A 17,041-nucleotide genomic window follows, 5' to 3' on the forward strand; every position below is an offset into this window, starting at 1 on the left:
ACACAAAGGAAATCAAATGTATAGCTAAGGTATGATAAGACGAAAAATATCTTAGAGAACTAAGAAAACTTTTCAAATATCAACATATATACCTAATGGTTGAAAAATAACGATAATTATTTTAATGAAACAAAAGAGTTCTTCAAATTAAACAAAAATTAATAATAATAATAAGTAAAGAATTTTTTTTATATTACCTTAAATTGAGAGTATAAACATTCTCATGTGAAAGGAAAATTTATAATAAATAAAAATATTAAAAGTAATATAAATATTCAAATGTGAGGCATAATTTTTTTTTATTAACATACATCATTTTAACATAATTACATAAAGGTTATGATAAGATAAAAAATATATTGGAGATGAGAATGAGGTTCATGACAAATGAAATAATTAAAAGAAATAAAAAATAGAATATATATATATATATATATATATATATATATATATAGGAGTGAGTTGATTAATTGTGAATATTTTAATAATTTAAACGAGAATAGAGATATGACGGGGACGGGTATTATGGCGGGTATATGTATATCCCCATACCCATCCCCATACCCAACTGAAAAAGTCGGGGATTCCCCATACCCATACCCATACCCAGTCAATGCGGAGATTCCCCGTCAAAACGGGGACGGGTTCGGGCAATACCCAGGGGGACGGGTTTATTTGCCATCTCTAGGTGCGAGTGTCATATCATGTTAATATATATTTATACGTAAAAAATTATAATTAAAATTTAAATTATATTTTATTAGGTTAAATTTAATTAAAATTAAAATTAAAATTATATTTTATAAGTTTATATTTAATTAAAATTATATTTTAATTTATATTGTATTTTATTTTGAAAATGTTTTAAATTTTTGCTAAGCCGCGAGATATATAAAGATATTTATTGACTAGAGATAACAAAAATACTTGTGCTCACAGATAAAGAGTCTTCTTAACCATTATATTGGTTAAGATAATTAATATGCATTGAATCCTATAAAAAGTATATAGATAAATGTGATATTAAATTAAATGACTTAATCACTATTAATACAATTTTATTATATTTAAAAGACAAAAATGTACATAAATATTTTACAAGTGTGTTTTATATTTTATTTAATGTTCAACAATAAAAGTTAAAAAATAATTAAATAATAAAATAATTATATTTAATGTTGTTGAATTTAAATATAATTAAACTTAAGAAAGTTTAAATTAATATAAGTTGTTTATTATATTTATATATTTATTGTATATTATTTGTTATTTATTATTTATAATTATTGTTTATTCTTCATCATTTATTTTTTCTATTATACATATTTAATATATTTATCATATTTATTATCTGTATTTTTATTTATTTATTACTTTATTTATTTGAATTTTTATCTGAACTTCAATAATAATAATAATAATAATAATAATAATAATAATAATAATAATAATAATAATAATAATAATAATAATAGTAATGCTTAATCATTCATGTGTATCTTGCAAAGGTTCACGTATTTTCAACACTCAAGAACTAGAACGTGGAACTTATTATAGTATCTTGCCAACCAACCTCAACATCCCAATCGAAAAATTAATTTATTTGACATTTATGGATACATTGAGCTTATGCGTATCTATGTTTTACCTACAGTAATATGTCGGCAATCACAACTTTGTCAGTGGTGCACTGTTTATGTTTTATAGTTCAGTGTTATTTTTCTTCTTTAGTATTTTTTAATTTCCTTTATATATTATTATGTGTTATAAAATGTCTTTACCCCCAATAAGCTTACAATGTTGTGTACAATAAATCAAACCAATGGATGTCAACATACAAATAGCATATATGTATTGAACTTTACAACAAATGATCACCAAACTCATTGTAAAAATACAAGAAGCAAACAGAAGTTGATTCTCATTTAAAAAGTAGTATATATATATATATATATATATATATATATATATATATATATATATATATATATATATATGATTTTTTATTTAAATTATAGATATTTCAATTGATTTATGTCTATTTTATGTTCTTTTTTAAATTATTTATAGAATTACTTTCCAACTACTAAATAGAAGAAAAAAAAACAAGTTATATTTTTATAACGATTTAGAAAAATATATCACAATTTGAAATTTACACAATAAAAAGAAGTAATGAAATTTTTATTTTTTTAAAAAATTAAGATTTATATTATACACAAAAAAATAAAAATTCGAAATATATGATATCAAACTTTGAATTTAAAACTCAAAATAGCAAACATAATTAGTAAAAATATGATATGAAAGTTTGAATTTAAATTTCAAAATCCAAAAAACTATAAAAAATTAATTTTTTTTAATGTTTTTAACAACTGTTACATATTTCTCTGTTTCTTAGAAAAACTTAACAATAATTAAAAAAAAATTGATAACATAGACATTAATATATTATTACAAAATAAAAATTATAAATTCTTAAAATTTCTAAAGATATAAAAGTTACTAACTTTTAATTTCAATATATTTTCAAGACTATGATATATATTTTCAAATTTGAAATTCAAAAAATAATAATAAAGTTTGATAACATACGCATCATATATTACAAAGTAAAAATTATAAATTCTTAATATTTTTAAAGATATAAAAGTCACTAACAATTTTAATTTTAATATTTTTTCTAAAACTAAGAAATATATTTTCAAATTTAAAATTCAAAATATATGGTAACAAAAGTTTGAATTTAAAATTTAAAATCTAAAATAATTGTAAAAAAAACTCTAACATATGGTTGATTTTTTGTATTTTTAGTTCGTTTACTATTTATGTTATTTTACGTCGTCTAATATTTATATCTTTACATAGTATATATCTTGTAATTTATGCATACATAATCTATTATCTGTAGTTTTATATTTTATGTATCAATTAACATTTATTGTTCTAACGTGTTTATTAAACAATTTTTATATTGTTATTTTTTTTTATTATTAAAGAATTTATTACTTACATTTTTCTACATTATGTAATCAGTAAAAATTAAATTTGATTTCTTAATTTTGATTAACTCAATGTTAATTTACTGTCTAAATAATTATATACAATATATTTTGTTATATATATAACTTAAATACATTTTTATCATAAAAATATTTAAAAGATTATTATTTAATTTTATAAAATAAAATACTTACATTAAATTTAACTATACTTTTATAATTTCAAATTTATTTAATAAATATACTATAACTTTTAAAATCCCGTGGGGTAAAATTACTTATTTTAAAAATAGGAAGGAGAACAAGGATTCCTTTAGATCTTTTATGGTAGAATATATTTCAACCTTAAAGTATTGCCTAAAAATTTGCATTCCACAAGTCAACAAATTTATGTCGAACGAAGGTTACAGCCACATGGTTCTCTTCTCAGCACTCAAACTTAAGAATGTGGAGTAACCATGATTATGATATTATCCCTAAAAACCTATGTATAAAAATATATTGATCTTTCAGTATAGTAAAGGCATGGATTAAAAATTCAGTATAGTAAAAAGTTAAAACTTGTATCCATTCAAATACGGTCAGAGAAACACTAAGAAACAACAAAAATTACTTCAGTGAACACCCCTCACCAAAACAAACACTAGTGCTCGCCATCCTTAATCTTTATGATTATCTTTCGAAGGAACCTTTGATTTCAGTTCTTTAGGAGTTGACTTCTCTATAACCCTGAAAAGTTGGCACAAATTTTATTACAATCTATGAATTACATATTTTAATTAATATAGAGATTTTGATACACAATAATACTTTATAATTATGGGATCGATTGCATACTTTACTTTTAAATAACACTCTTCTTACTGGTTTTCAATCATCAGTATTATAGCAGATCATATTCAAGTAAACTCAATGTGGGTAATAGATTTGAGTATCAGTGGATAGATATCTGGAGTAATCCATCAACGTATTAATGCATATATATACATACATATACATATATATATATATATATATATATATATATATATATATATATATATTTATTTGTACTTTAGTATCCTACTCAAACCAAACCATTAATATCCTTATCACATCTCTGTTCTCCAAAACATCAAAAGATCATATATTATAAAAAAATTATAAACACCAAGTACAAACTTGATTTGTCTTGTTTTTATATAGTTTAAGAGTAATTAAGAAAACTAGCCAAACTACTTCTGCCCTTCTATCTTTATAATTAGAGCATAACATGATGGATTTTAAACTAGAAAAAGACAAGCCAATTCCAACCTAAATAAAACAAGCAATCGAACCCAAAGTAATTAAAAATTATCATCAGAAAATATTCTAAGCTGTCATTTAAATATTTATGGCAATGACCTAAATGACCAAAAGATACGGCCAATTTAACAAGAAGATAAATAAATCAAGTGAAGGACGAAGCAAATTAACATGTTTGTTCAATATTTTGCACAAACTGTGAATAAAGCGAAAAAAATTGCATGATCCGGAGGATTCTTCAACAATTTTTTTCTGATTCATTGCTAAATCTCTATCAATTAAGCAAATAATTAACATAGAAAGAGGAAGAGAGATAGAAAAGAGAGACTGACTCGGCAGAAGCTGCGGTTTCTTCTTCAAGCCAGTGACGAATGTGCTTCACGTTGCGCTTGAAGATGGACGCAGATTGCTTCACGTCACTCCTGAGGAGGAGAACGACGGCGCTTACACCGGCCACCGTGAGCACGAAATTCGTCAATCCCATCTTTTCTCTTTGATTTTATCCTCGCTCTGTTATCTCTGGTAAAATTTCTTCTGTCTTGTAGTGCGAAAAATGAGGGTAGGTTTCTAAAGGCTTTTGGAAGCCCAATAGTTTATATAATACACACATTATTCATGTATTAACGAAAATCTTTACTTAATTGTTGTGTATTACAATTACAATAATCAATCATGCGTGAATTATTTTTTGAAATACAAAAAATGGCAACAAATTCAATTCTTAACACCGTGTTAAAAAGAAGTATATTATTTTAAGAGAAAAATAATTTATTGATACAAAAAATATAAATAAAAATGATTTGTTGGTTTTAATAATAATTAGATTGAACAAAATAATATGTGATAATAACTCCGTATTACGCGTTCAACACTTTTCCTTAAATTCCTATTTTGAACTCATAAATATCTGCAGCACCAAAAAAAGACTATACATACCTTTGTATTCTGAAAACCTATTTGATTTGGTGAGAGGTGCAAGCAAAGACGCAATGGCAGTGGGAAAGAACAAGAGGATATCGAAAGGGAAGAAGGGTGGAAAGAAGAAGGCGTTAGTGTCCATTCCCTTCACCTCTTAACTTTCACCATTTTCATGTATCTTTCTTCTGTAACTCTCTTTTTGTCTTCTTCTTCAGCGCTGATCCTTTTACCAAGAAGGATTGGTACGACATCAAGGCTCCTTCAGTGTTTCAGGTCAAGAATGTTGGCAAGACTCTCGTCACTCGCACTCAGGGCACCAAGGTATAACACTTTTCTTTTCTTTTTATATAATTTCTCGTCAATTTTTTTTTTTTTTTACATTTACGTTTCAATGATCCTTCGCTTATCTGCATGTGTTCTCACTAACATATAGTGAAATTTTGTGTATGGATCCGTGAAACTAATAAAACTAAAAGCTGAAGCCTTAAAAGTGGAATTTATCATACACGTTAGGCCAGCAGGTTACACATGCAACGTGTGATTTAAATGATAACGTTGATATATGTTTAAGAACCAAAACGACATTGATTAATTTAGGGATTTTGTTGACATCGCTCAACACTTAAAAGTCCGATTACAAACGAGTGATTAAGGTTAGATGCAATTTAAATTACTGAGCTTGATGTAGGCTTATAGATGGTGACATGATGGCTGTTTTACACTACAGATTGCTTCGGATGGGCTCAAGCATCGAGTGTTTGAGGTCTCGCTGGCTGATCTTCAAGGTGACGAGGATCATGCTTTCAAGAAGATTCGTTTGAGGGCTGAGGATGTTCAAGGGAGAAATGTTCTGACGAACTTCTGGGTATGAATATGATAGTTGCTGAGCCTCCTTTTGGTCACTGTAATTGACTTACATGATATTAATCATAGTTAAGATTGTTCCTCTGTAAATGTAGGGAATGGATTTCACAAACGACAAGTTGAGGTCATTGGTGCGAAAATGGCAAACTTTAATCGAGGCTCATGTCGATGTGAAGACCACTGATAATTATACTTTGAGGATGTTCTGCATTGGGTTTACTAAGAGGCGAAGTAACCAGGTGAAGAGGACCTGTTATGCACAATCGAGCCAAGTTAGACAGGTATAAATAATCAAATCCACTTTCTTGCTTCTGATATGCAATGTTGGTTTCTTTTCAATCTGATTTTCAAATATAATGAGATTTGAATATATTCCAGCCTTCATTGGGTTAACTTGTCTGAACATGCTTTTTAATTGAATCTCTGTCTCAATATCGAAAGTGCCTAAGAGAATATCAGAAATTTGAAGGATGTCAGCTTAAGTTATATCATTACCTGTTTGTTATAATGTCGCAATTACGAGATTCTCTTTCTGAACTCGAGAATTGGAAGATGGGTTTTGCCTATCTTAATTATATCATTACATGTTTTCTCTATTTCTTTAATCGTAGGATGATTTTGTATATTTAATTGCATAAAACACGTCTTTAATTTTTCAGATTCGAAGAAAGATGAGGGAGATAATGATCAACCAAGCAACATCCTGCGATTTGAAAGAACTGGTCCGTAAGTTCATCCCTGAGATGATTGGAAAAGAGATTGAGAAGGCAACCTCCAGTGTCTATCCTCTACAGAATGTGTTCATTCGTAAAGTTAAAATCCTGAAAGCTCCGAAGTTTGATCTAGGGAAACTGATGGAGGTACACCCTTTTCATTAAAAAATTTCTTACCCCTCTGTTCTTATATGTCAATGAATGTTTCAATGAGTTAATGATTCCTGTATTTGAATGAAATTAGTCAATCATTGTGGTATCCATCATTGAATTATTGAGTGTACTGTTAATGGTTTGAACCAAAGTTTTTATACGCTGAGGATTCATTTTCCCCTCTATTTTACTAACACTTCATGTTTTCGATTCTTTTAGATTCATGGGGATTACTCAGAAGATATTGGTACAAAAATTGATAGGCCTGTCGATGAAACAATGGTTGAGGGAGCCACTGAAGTGGTTGGAGCTTGATTGACTCATAATGCAATTTTGTGTTTTGAAATACTTCTAATTCAGTTTTGTTGACATTTAGAAACTACATTTGTTATTTGGGCCAAATTTTCTTGTTGGCTTATTAGTTATTTTGTTGTTATTTCCAATAAATAACTGGTGCAATCTTTGAACACTATTTATGAAGATATTTTATGTTGCATATCAGAATTAAACTTCTACTCACCAGTAATTGCTTCATTTCTTGCACCTTATTATGGGAGCTTGCTGCCTTTGTATATTTGTTTTTTTTTGTGTGTGCATAGGATTCAATTGGCTTTAATGAATCCTATTCACAGTCAACTAGAGATGGCAAATAAACCCGTCCCCGTGGGTATTGCCCGAATCCGTCCCCGTTTTGACGGGGAATCCCCGCATTGACTGGGTATGGGTATGGGTATGGGTATGGGTATGGGTATGGGTATGGGTATGGGTATGGGTATGGGTATGGGTATGGGTATGGGTATGGGTATGGGTATGGGTATGGGTATGGGTATGGGTATGGGTATGGGTATGGGTATGGGTATGGGTATGGGTATGGGTATGGGTATGGGTATGGGTATGGGTATGGGTATGGGTATGGGTATGGGTATGGGTATGGGTATGGGTATGGGTATGGGTATGGGTATGGGTATGGGTATGGGTATGGGTATGGGTATGGGTATGGGTATGGGTATGGGTATGGGTATGGGTATGGGTATGGGTATGGGTATGGGTATGGGTATGGGTATGGGTATGGGTATGGGTATGGGTATGGGTATGGGTATGGGTATGGGGAATTCTCGACTTTTTCAGTTGGGGATGTGTATGGGGATGTACATATACCCGCCATAATACCCGTCCCCGCCATATCTCCATTCTCGTTTAAATTATTAAAATATTCACAATTAATCAAGTAACCCCTATATATATATATATATATATATATATATATTTTTTTTTTTTTTTCTATTTTTTATTTCTTTTAATTATTTCATTTGTCATGAAACTCATTCTCATCTCCAATATATTTTTTATCTTATCATAACCTTTATGTAATTATGTTAAAATGATGTATGTTAATTAAAAAAAAATTATGCCTCACATTTGAATATTTATATTATTTTTTAATATTTTTATTTATTATAAATTTTTCTTTCACATGAGAATGTTTATACTCTCAATTTAAGATAATATAAAAAAAATTCTTTACTTATTATTATTATTAATTTTTGTTTAATTTGAAGAACTCTTTTGTTTCATTAAAATAATTTTCGTTATTTTTCAACCATTAATTATATGTTAATATTTGAAAAGTTTTCTTAATTCTCTAAGATATTTTTCGTCTTATCATACCTTAGTTATACATTTGATTTCCTTTGTGTGATTTTTTTCGATAGTCTCTCAAATTATTTCTAAAACACACATTTGTTAGTTTTTTAATATTTTTATTTATTTTTTTTATTTTCATCATGTAGAATAATATTTCGATATATTCTATCTAATTATTTTTTATTTTATAACTCATTATTAATCATAATGTAATTTTTTCACTTTAAATTCTGTTTGAAGTGGTTAAAATTTTATATATATATATATATATATATATATATATATATATATATATATATATATAATGATATTTAGGAATAGTATATGATAATTCACTACAAGAAAAACATGAAATGGTGACTGATTTGGTCAGTAACCCATATCAGTCACTATTTTTCGTCATTGGTGTCATTGGTGGTAGTAGTTGATTTATTGTATGAATCAATGACTAAATTAGTGACCGATTCAATGATCGAATCTGTACTTGATTTAGTGACCAATTTAATTACTAATTTATATGTAATTTAATGACAAATTTTTTGGTCACTAATGATATTTCTATTTAATTTTAACCACTTCAAACATAATTTAATAATTAGTTCTCTAAGGTATTTTTCATTTTATCATACCTTAATTATACATTTGATTTCCTTTGTGCGATTTCTTTCGATAGTCTCTCAAATTATTTCTAAAACACACATTTGTTAGTCTTTTAATATTTTTATTTATTGTTTATTTTCATCATGTAGAATAATATTTCGATATATTCTATCTAATTATTTGTTATTTTATAACTCACTATTAATCATACTGTAATTTTTTCCACTTTAATTGTATAAATAACTTTTATTTACTACAATATAAAAATTTAATGTAATTGCTATGAATATTTTTTTGTCACTATCCAACATATATTGAAGTTCAAAAGATACAAAATCTATGTCAAAATTTTATTATTATGTTTATTATTTGTTCTTTGTGTCATTTTGATCAAGTGATGTATTATAACTTTTATTAGTGTATAAAAAAGAGATTCATTATAATTTAAAAAATTGAAGTAAACAAACATTTAAAATATATTTTAATTTGAATATTTGTTTTCCTTTTATTATTATGTTTATTATTTATTCTTTGTGTCATTTTGATCAAGTGATATATTATAACTTTTATTAGTGTATAAAAAAGATATTCATTAGAATTTAAAAAATTGAAGTAAACAAACATTTAAAATATATTTTAATTTAAATATTTGTTTTCCTTTTATATTTTTTTGAAATATTTTTTAATTTTATCAACTAAGTTCATCAATGTTGTAGTTTGCAAATTTAACAAATGTTTTGGTTCACATGAAATTTTATTTGGTATTCTAATATAAAATGTAAACAATTATAATTTATTTTAAGGTATTTGGCATCGAAGAAAATCCTCCTAATATTGAATATTTCATAATATTATGTTTTCTTTACCGTAATTTTTTTTCTTTTATAAAAATTAATATTGAAGTAGTTAGAACACGGGTACGGGTATGGGTACGAGATTATACCCGTTACCCGGTGGGGATGGGGATGGGAAAAAAGTTTGATACCCGTTGGGTTTGGGTATGGGGATGGAGATGAATTTTTTATGCGGGGATGGGTATGGGATAGCGAAACCCGTCCCCGCCCCGCCCCGTTGTCATCCCTACAGTCAACCCATTCTTGTTAGAACTGTTATACTAATCAAACTCACGTGTGTAGGACCTCGATTTTAAAAAAAGTGTTGATATATTTAACATACTATTATCAATTAAATTTTATAAAATTAGAATTAAAATGTATTACATTAAATAAAAATAAAATTTTCGAATTTTTTTATATTTTTAATAAATTTTGTTTACGTTGTGGAGGGTGTTAATTTTTTTTTTAGATAGTTAAGATTTATTATAACGTTGTCATTTTGTAATAGTGCTATTATTTCATGAAAGGTCTTAAGGTTTATTTACGTACCGTAATATTTTATTTTTTCAACTTTGATAATTATTTTTGGATTTTAAATTTAAGTGTTTTCAATTTCTCATGTTGTAGTTAACTGTTTTTAGTATTTAGGTTTTTTTTCTTCTATTAATTTCTTTAGAAATCTAATTACAGATTTAAGCATATTAATTTTATTATATAGTGAAAATATTACTTTATTGTTTTTATTTTCTGTTTATTTTTGTAAAAAAATAAAATAAATAAAAAGGCAACAGAAAGTAATTTTTTAAATTAAAATTGTAAACAAAATGCTAAAATATATTTTCATCATATTTAGATCCCATTATTTTTGTACATGGCATTTATATATCTAAGAACCTCAACAAGCTGATTTTAACTCGTTTTTGTTGTGATCACTGTGAAGTTACTTAACTCCATTTTGAGCTTCGAATAATATAATAACGTGCGTTCCGGCAATCTCGGTTCAGCACCTGTATGAATTCTTATAATCATGCAACAACCCATCTTGTAAGGAGTTAACATGCCTTGCATTGCATACAAGTCAGTATGCTCATATGCTCATGCACAAGATCATCATGAAGTTAGGGTCGTGCACAACGGTGAAAAATCTTAATTTTGTATGGTAATAGGCAACATTATGATTTAAGTTTTGCCTCTTTTATTTTACGTTTTCGGTATTTTGGTCCAACAGGGATGAAAGGTCATCACGTATTTCTTTTCTAATCATACCCTTTCCTCCTATTTCGTTGAGTACAAGAGTAGGTCCAGTCATAACCATAAGTTAGCCTATCTATAAACTTACTTTAGTAAGATTTTTTACAAAACTAGCCCTACTTAAAAATATATTACTAAGGTTTATTCTTTACGTAAACATATTTTCTTTAATAAGCTTCTATTGCTTTTCACACGGTTCAAGAAACCTGGTATTTAACTAGTGCTTCACTTATTTAGCATATACACTTAGCCTTAGACCTAGCACAAACAATGTAAACAAGGCAAGGTCTGGTCTATTTGCAGCCGGTCCTCCTAACTCTAGATATGTTTGCTTGAGAGAAATAAATGTCACTTGTTTTCTTTCCTTTGAAAGAGAAGGTAACTTTTTCATAAAATTATAACTTAATTCGCACAGTGTGACTTTTCACTGATAATCTAAACGCATGTGGTTAAATGCCACAATCACAAGGTATCCTGCACAATTGATGGTAAACGATCTTCATTTAAATTCAAGCTAAGTTACAAAATAATAAGAAATGGGTGACTTGGTTTGTTTTTCCATTTGAAACGGGATTGAACGTCTATCCAACGAATTTCCCCTTTCACGCTCAGGAACCTCGGACAGTAGTACGCCTAAACAAACACGCTTAAAAGTTAATCCATTCTTCCTTTCAATATCCTCTCCTTTACTTCGGTTGGGGTGCTGCACCAAATAAACCAAAAGACTAGTAAGCCAAAACAATTACAATATACCAATGAGAGTCTTTAACAAAAATTAAATTCAGAATAAACATCTAAAGGCAAGTATTCTAGTTTAGCAGAAGAAAATTAAAAAAAAATAGTAAGAAAGAAAACTAAGTCATAATGGTGAAAAAAAGTAAAACTACAAGATTTTCTTTCAAATCATTACATCTATCCTCTATATTGTCGCCATTGCTATGTCATCCATGTAGTACCGCAGTAACTCTCGTTTTACCTAAACCTAATATATTTAGCCGTGTCTATTCTATTATAACTAGGAAAATTATTCGTGACCCACAGAAATTTAGAGTAACATGTACCAAAACAACATCTTTGGAAGTAGATAAGGATTTGTTTTCATTAGGCTATCACTCTTTTCTCTAGAATCTGGTAAAAGTATCATCAACTACATAAAGTATAAAGTATGAATGCTTAGTGCCTAATTCCAAAATGGTAACAGCATGCCAAAAACTTGTGGTCAACTATGATGAGAAATGGAGAAATCACTTACACAACATAAACATGTCCACCCCAGCCACTTAAGCAATCTCGATCGACAGATGACAGCAGCGCTTGGGAGATAGTCTCGAACAATTCCTCTGGTTCCTGAGTCACAATTAAGAAACCAAGGGAACATGAATAATCTTCTTCTCTTTAAAGATCATGAAAAAATATTTAAACATCTTTGAAGTTTCAAGAATATATAATAAGCCTCTATTTGTAGCAACTTTAATTTAAATCCCACAATCCAGTACTATACTACTATTGCAGAACATCTTATTTCATACAACAATTTTGTCCCAACATTTAGGCATATTACACCTGATTTGCATTTTGCAATTGTTATAATCTGTATTAAAAGAACCTTCAACATCAAGCAGACATGCACATGAAATAACCTTTTCTTATTTGTACGTACCCCATTTCTAATACCAACATTAAAAAATGAAAATATATGACTTGCTAATTTGTGTGTAGTGTGATAGAATGATGAGATGTCTTCACGGTAAAATGAAAAATGGAGTTTCATAGAGCTACTATTAACAAAAGATTTTATTATAAAGCAGTGTTCCAAATACAAGTCTCACTGACACAATTCCAATACATCACATCTACTTCTAATTCGAGCCGGCATATGATAGCCACACGTAACAAGCTCTATGATAGAAGAACAAAATGATACTTTAACAGTTTTTATAAAGACTTGTGTATTATGGGATGGCTAAATGCCACATCAAAAAGTGAGATACTCAGTGAAGTATTTAACTGTTCCGCTTTCTTCCCTAAATATCTAGCTTTTGAAGGTGGGTTTCCCATGTACCTATCAATTGGTAGATTAAATATATACCAATTAATGTAAAGTAAGAATATAGAATGTTTATTTATTTTATGAAATAAAAAGGATAAAAGTACAAAGAACAGACTCCTAATGGAGTTCTTTTGTATATAACACTGCGCTCCCAAAGGAGTTCATCTTTGAAAGATGGATTACTAAAATACTCCTTCCTGATTATCCTCAAAAAAACTAGAATACCCAATCTCCTTAAGTTCTGCCAACTCCCTACACATGGTGGTTACCCTCCCCTCTTTTTCTAAAGGGAGGGGTAATATACATGCATATGTATTTATATTTATATTAATACACCTATACATACAGATATAAAGATAAAAAAGGATAACTAACTTCTTCCAACAGATAAATAAAAAAGAAAGCTTACTTATTTCCATTTTTCTAGATATGGATTAAAATAGGATATTAAATTCTTCTGATTTCTAGGCTATCCTTGGCTCCTAGGAGATATATCATGTGATCCTACCTACTGTACATGAATGATATTCTGAATATATGCAAGCAGCTATTCCAATTAAGATTCAGTAACATGTGAACATGTCCATTTGCATATACTTATTTCATAATTTAGTATTAAAACACAAGCAAAGTACAGACATGACTGCAAGAATTGGCAATTTTATATATATATAAAAAAAAAAATGGCAATGTCAAAAGCACCAAATTAAATATTGAGACAAACCATGTCAGGCTTAAACATTGACTCGCAAGCACCATAAAGAGACTCAGATGCAGTACCAGCTACAACAAAATCTTTTGCAAGTTCCCTGCCAAAGAAAAAAAGCATAAAAAAAAGTTATTACCTATTACCATAAAAAACATATGGCTTCATGAACAATAAAAAGATTGCTCTAATAACTAAAGGGAAAAAATTTGCTCAGATTTTCAAAAAAAAAAAAAAGAAATCTAGAAAAAAATTAGATTAAAGAATACTTAGTGTGCTGTGCATCCAATTGAGAAAATAAAATCGGTTATTTATTGCTTCACTGCCAAAATTTCAAAATTATGTAGATAGAGTTCATCCAACAACACTTCAGGGCACAGGGCAGGGGTAGCTTAAATCTCAATAAAATTTAGAAACATTTTTTCCAACAAATTAGTAGTTTGAAAAGAAATAAAACGTCCAGCACACTAAATATTTAGCTGCAGAAACCAACGTCTGACTATGACAGTTGTGCCACTTTGTTTCTCTCAACAACAATGATTATTAGGTTATACAAATTTAAAAAGACGAAAATATTCAGAAACTTCCTCTGATATCTAATTCTAGAGTAGCATAAATAGCTAGAAATGATATAGTTCAGCAAATTATTCAGATTTGCAGATGCTATTATTCACCAGTCTCCAGCTAAATGCATTATAATATGTGTAATCTGTTATAGAATTATGACTCAGAAGAAATGTATACATCATGTGCATGTCACTAAAACACTAACCTTCCTCAACACTCAACCGTAAATAAGGGCATAGATTATACAATACTTCAACTTACTTTGCTCCAATTGCATCCATGGTGCAAATGAAAGGTTTATCTTCATCTCCTAGTCCAGCAATTACAGGTTGGCAAAAGTATGGACCAAACCTGAAATGTAAAAGAACATATTTAAAATACAGAAAACTGGATGTTCATGCTGACTAAACATCAAGTTCAGTAACACATTCCCACACCTTACGAATTAAAAATAAAGCACATTTAGACTGCATAGCCATGCACAAAGCCAGGGCAGTTCCACAAATGTTTTATTGAGTTACAACAATTTTATCTTCACAAAAAGATAGGAATATTAAATTACTCTGCATGTTCAGTTAGAAAATATTCACAGTCAATTTGAACATACACCATCAGTCAAACACTTGAAGTAGCAGATTCGGACGAGATATTACATCCTTAACGATGCAACTTTCAGTTTGTTGACAGGAGACATACTGTTGTAGGAATATGTCTTACACATCATTTTTGTTTCTGTATCTCACACTCATAGCAACATCATTACCATTATGTTTTGCTGATAAGAACAAAACTCTTTTAATAATACCGAGTCTCCCTTCCTCCCCCGATAATTATCTTAACAATACTATATATATTCATTCCTTTAATGAAAGTTAGAGTTCCACAATCAAGTTTTAGAATAAACGGAACATCCAACAAAGTCAATCCCAAAATAAAATGTACAACGACGGCGCTCTACATAAAAAAAATGTTTGCATAACGCCACCTAAACAGAATTTACCTACGAATCAATTATACAAATTTAACATTTAAACCCAAACAAAAAATGCCAGTTAACGGTATCCCGCGATTGACCACGAGGCCTACAACACAGTCTGGAATACTAAAGCGTTACAATAATGGAATGGAAGGATTCAGTTCTCGGCGTGTTTGGTAACAGCATCATTACTTATCAACCATTTTTTTTTTCGTTCTCAGATAAAAGTGCATAATTACCCTAATCCTAAGAATACTTGATAAAATTAAGATGGAGAGACACACCTTTTCTCGTAGAGAATAGCAGAGACTAGGCTAGCGAAGGTTTCGGGTTTCATATCCCTCTCTTCACGCAGCTGATACAATTTGTGGCGGAAAACGAGGCGCTGGTAGAGCGTCTGAGCGTCGGTGGCGAGGCCCGAGAGACCGATGAAAAGCTTGTCGTGGATCTTGGAAATCCTCTGGAAATCGGTGGCGATAGTCTGGAGCTGAACCCCGAGTCTCCGATCGCTGGCAATGGCGAAGCAGTTCTTCCCCACCATGGCCACTAGGGCACTCCCGTTGTACTCGAAGATCGACATCTTTCGCTACTGATCAACCAATTTTCTGAGTTTGTCACTGATTGAAGTGTTTGGAACTAAGCCCTAACATGGTGCTAGATTTAATAAATATGTAAATTATATCCATACCCTAATATACTTTAATACTATTAATATTGAGGATTAATTTATAGGATTCTTCGTTAAGTAAAACATTGTCAAATAATTTCTAATATTTTAAGTATATGTCATCTAATTCTCTCATTTTAACATCTATTAAACATATTTCAATTATATAATAATTTATTTTAAATTAAATACGATCGATACATTTGCATGTGTATAATTTAAAGAAATTGGTATACACATATATCTTATATAATCAAATTTATATTATCTGTATAAGAATATATACTAAGATAGTACCGTTATTATATAAAAAAAATTCTATTTAATTTTTAATGATATTTTAATTTCATAATGATTGACGCTGACGTAAAAGAAAATTGAAAACAAAAATATAGTGAAAAAAAATATATAAAAAAAATAACTAAAGCATGATAAAAAGAAAATATTGGGAGTAGATTAAACATAATAATTTTCTACTCCTCATTATATTTTCATTGTAAATATTTGATAGGTCAGATTTTATAAGATGTTTTTCTATTGAAACATCTTTAATATAATAAATAGTATATTTATTTATTTTATTTTATATAATAAATAAAACTGCATAAAATAGTGAATAATATTTATAAATATTCACAAAAATATAAAATTAAAATTAGTATAGACATTGATGTTGTGTTTGAATGAGATACTTTAGAAGAGTAATTTATTCATTTAAAAAAATTTAAATTTTGTATACTAAAATAAATTATTTAGATAAAATGATCAAAAATTCAAATTTAAGAATTTTTAGAATGTCTTTCAAATGAA

At 28.5% G+C, this 17,041-nt stretch overlaps 3 protein-coding genes across 3 annotated transcripts; 1 reads left to right on the forward strand and 2 right to left on the reverse strand.

The window, feature by feature from the left end:
* Positions 1-3,532: 3,532 nt before the first annotated feature.
* On the reverse strand, positions 3,533-4,902 carry LOC114164636 (uncharacterized). Its single transcript, XM_028049374.2, has 2 exons — positions 4,619-4,902; positions 3,533-3,731 (listed from the first exon to the last, which is right to left on the reverse strand). Exons 1-2 carry the CDS (start codon positions 4,768-4,770, stop codon positions 3,662-3,664), a joined length of 222 nt encoding a protein of 73 aa, XP_027905175.1. The 5' UTR covers positions 4,771-4,902; the 3' UTR covers positions 3,533-3,661.
* Positions 4,903-5,138: 236 nt separating this feature from the next.
* LOC114164541 (small ribosomal subunit protein eS1-like) lies at positions 5,139-7,434 on the forward strand. Its single transcript, XM_028049251.2, has 6 exons — positions 5,139-5,334; positions 5,420-5,525; positions 5,932-6,069; positions 6,164-6,349; positions 6,728-6,928; positions 7,154-7,434. Exons 1-6 carry the CDS (start codon positions 5,276-5,278, stop codon positions 7,247-7,249), a joined length of 786 nt encoding a protein of 261 aa, XP_027905052.1. The 5' UTR covers positions 5,139-5,275; the 3' UTR covers positions 7,250-7,434.
* A 4,313-nt stretch (positions 7,435-11,747) lies between these two features.
* Positions 11,748-16,229, reverse strand: LOC114162150 (proteasome subunit beta type-3-A). Its single transcript, XM_028045938.2, has 5 exons — positions 15,849-16,229; positions 14,850-14,939; positions 14,040-14,124; positions 12,518-12,612; positions 11,748-11,968 (listed from the first exon to the last, which is right to left on the reverse strand). The coding sequence occupies exons 1-5, from the start codon at positions 16,142-16,144 to the stop codon at positions 11,920-11,922; spliced, it is 615 nt and encodes a 204-aa protein (XP_027901739.1). The 5' UTR covers positions 16,145-16,229; the 3' UTR covers positions 11,748-11,919.
* Between the last annotated feature and the right edge of the window lie 812 nt (positions 16,230-17,041).

This window comes from Vigna unguiculata, chromosome 9 (assembly GCF_037176805.1).
Source record: "Vigna unguiculata cultivar grain cowpea cultivar isolate G323 ecotype 2 chromosome 9, ASM3717680v1, whole genome shotgun sequence".
Classification (NCBI taxonomy): domain Eukaryota; kingdom Viridiplantae; phylum Streptophyta; class Magnoliopsida; order Fabales; family Fabaceae; genus Vigna; species Vigna unguiculata.

Coding starts and splice junctions, on each gene's coding strand:
- LOC114164541 (XM_028049251.2), top strand. CDS start 5,276: ATGGCAGTGGGAAAGAACAAGAGGATATCGAAAGGGAAGAAGGGTGGA. Junction 6,070..6,163: donor ATGTTCTGACGAACTTCTGG/GTATGAATATGA, acceptor CTGTAAATGTAG/GGAATGGATTTCACAAACGA. Junction 6,929..7,153: donor ATCTAGGGAAACTGATGGAG/GTACACCCTTTT, acceptor CGATTCTTTTAG/ATTCATGGGGATTACTCAGA.
- LOC114164636 (XM_028049374.2), bottom strand. CDS start 4,770: ATGGGATTGACGAATTTCGTGCTCACGGTGGCCGGTGTAAGCGCCGTC. Junction 3,732..4,618: donor GAAACCGCAGCTTCTGCCGA/GTCAGTCTCTCT, acceptor CCAACTTTTCAG/GGTTATAGAGAAGTCAACTC.
- LOC114162150 (XM_028045938.2), bottom strand. CDS start 16,144: ATGTCGATCTTCGAGTACAACGGGAGTGCCCTAGTGGCCATGGTGGGG. Junction 14,125..14,849: donor ATGGATGCAATTGGAGCAAA/GTAAGTTGAAGT, acceptor TTTCTTTGGCAG/GGAACTTGCAAAAGATTTTG. Junction 11,969..12,517: donor GGTGGACATGTTTATGTTGT/GTAAGTGATTTC, acceptor TATTTGGTGCAG/CACCCCAACCGAAGTAAAGG.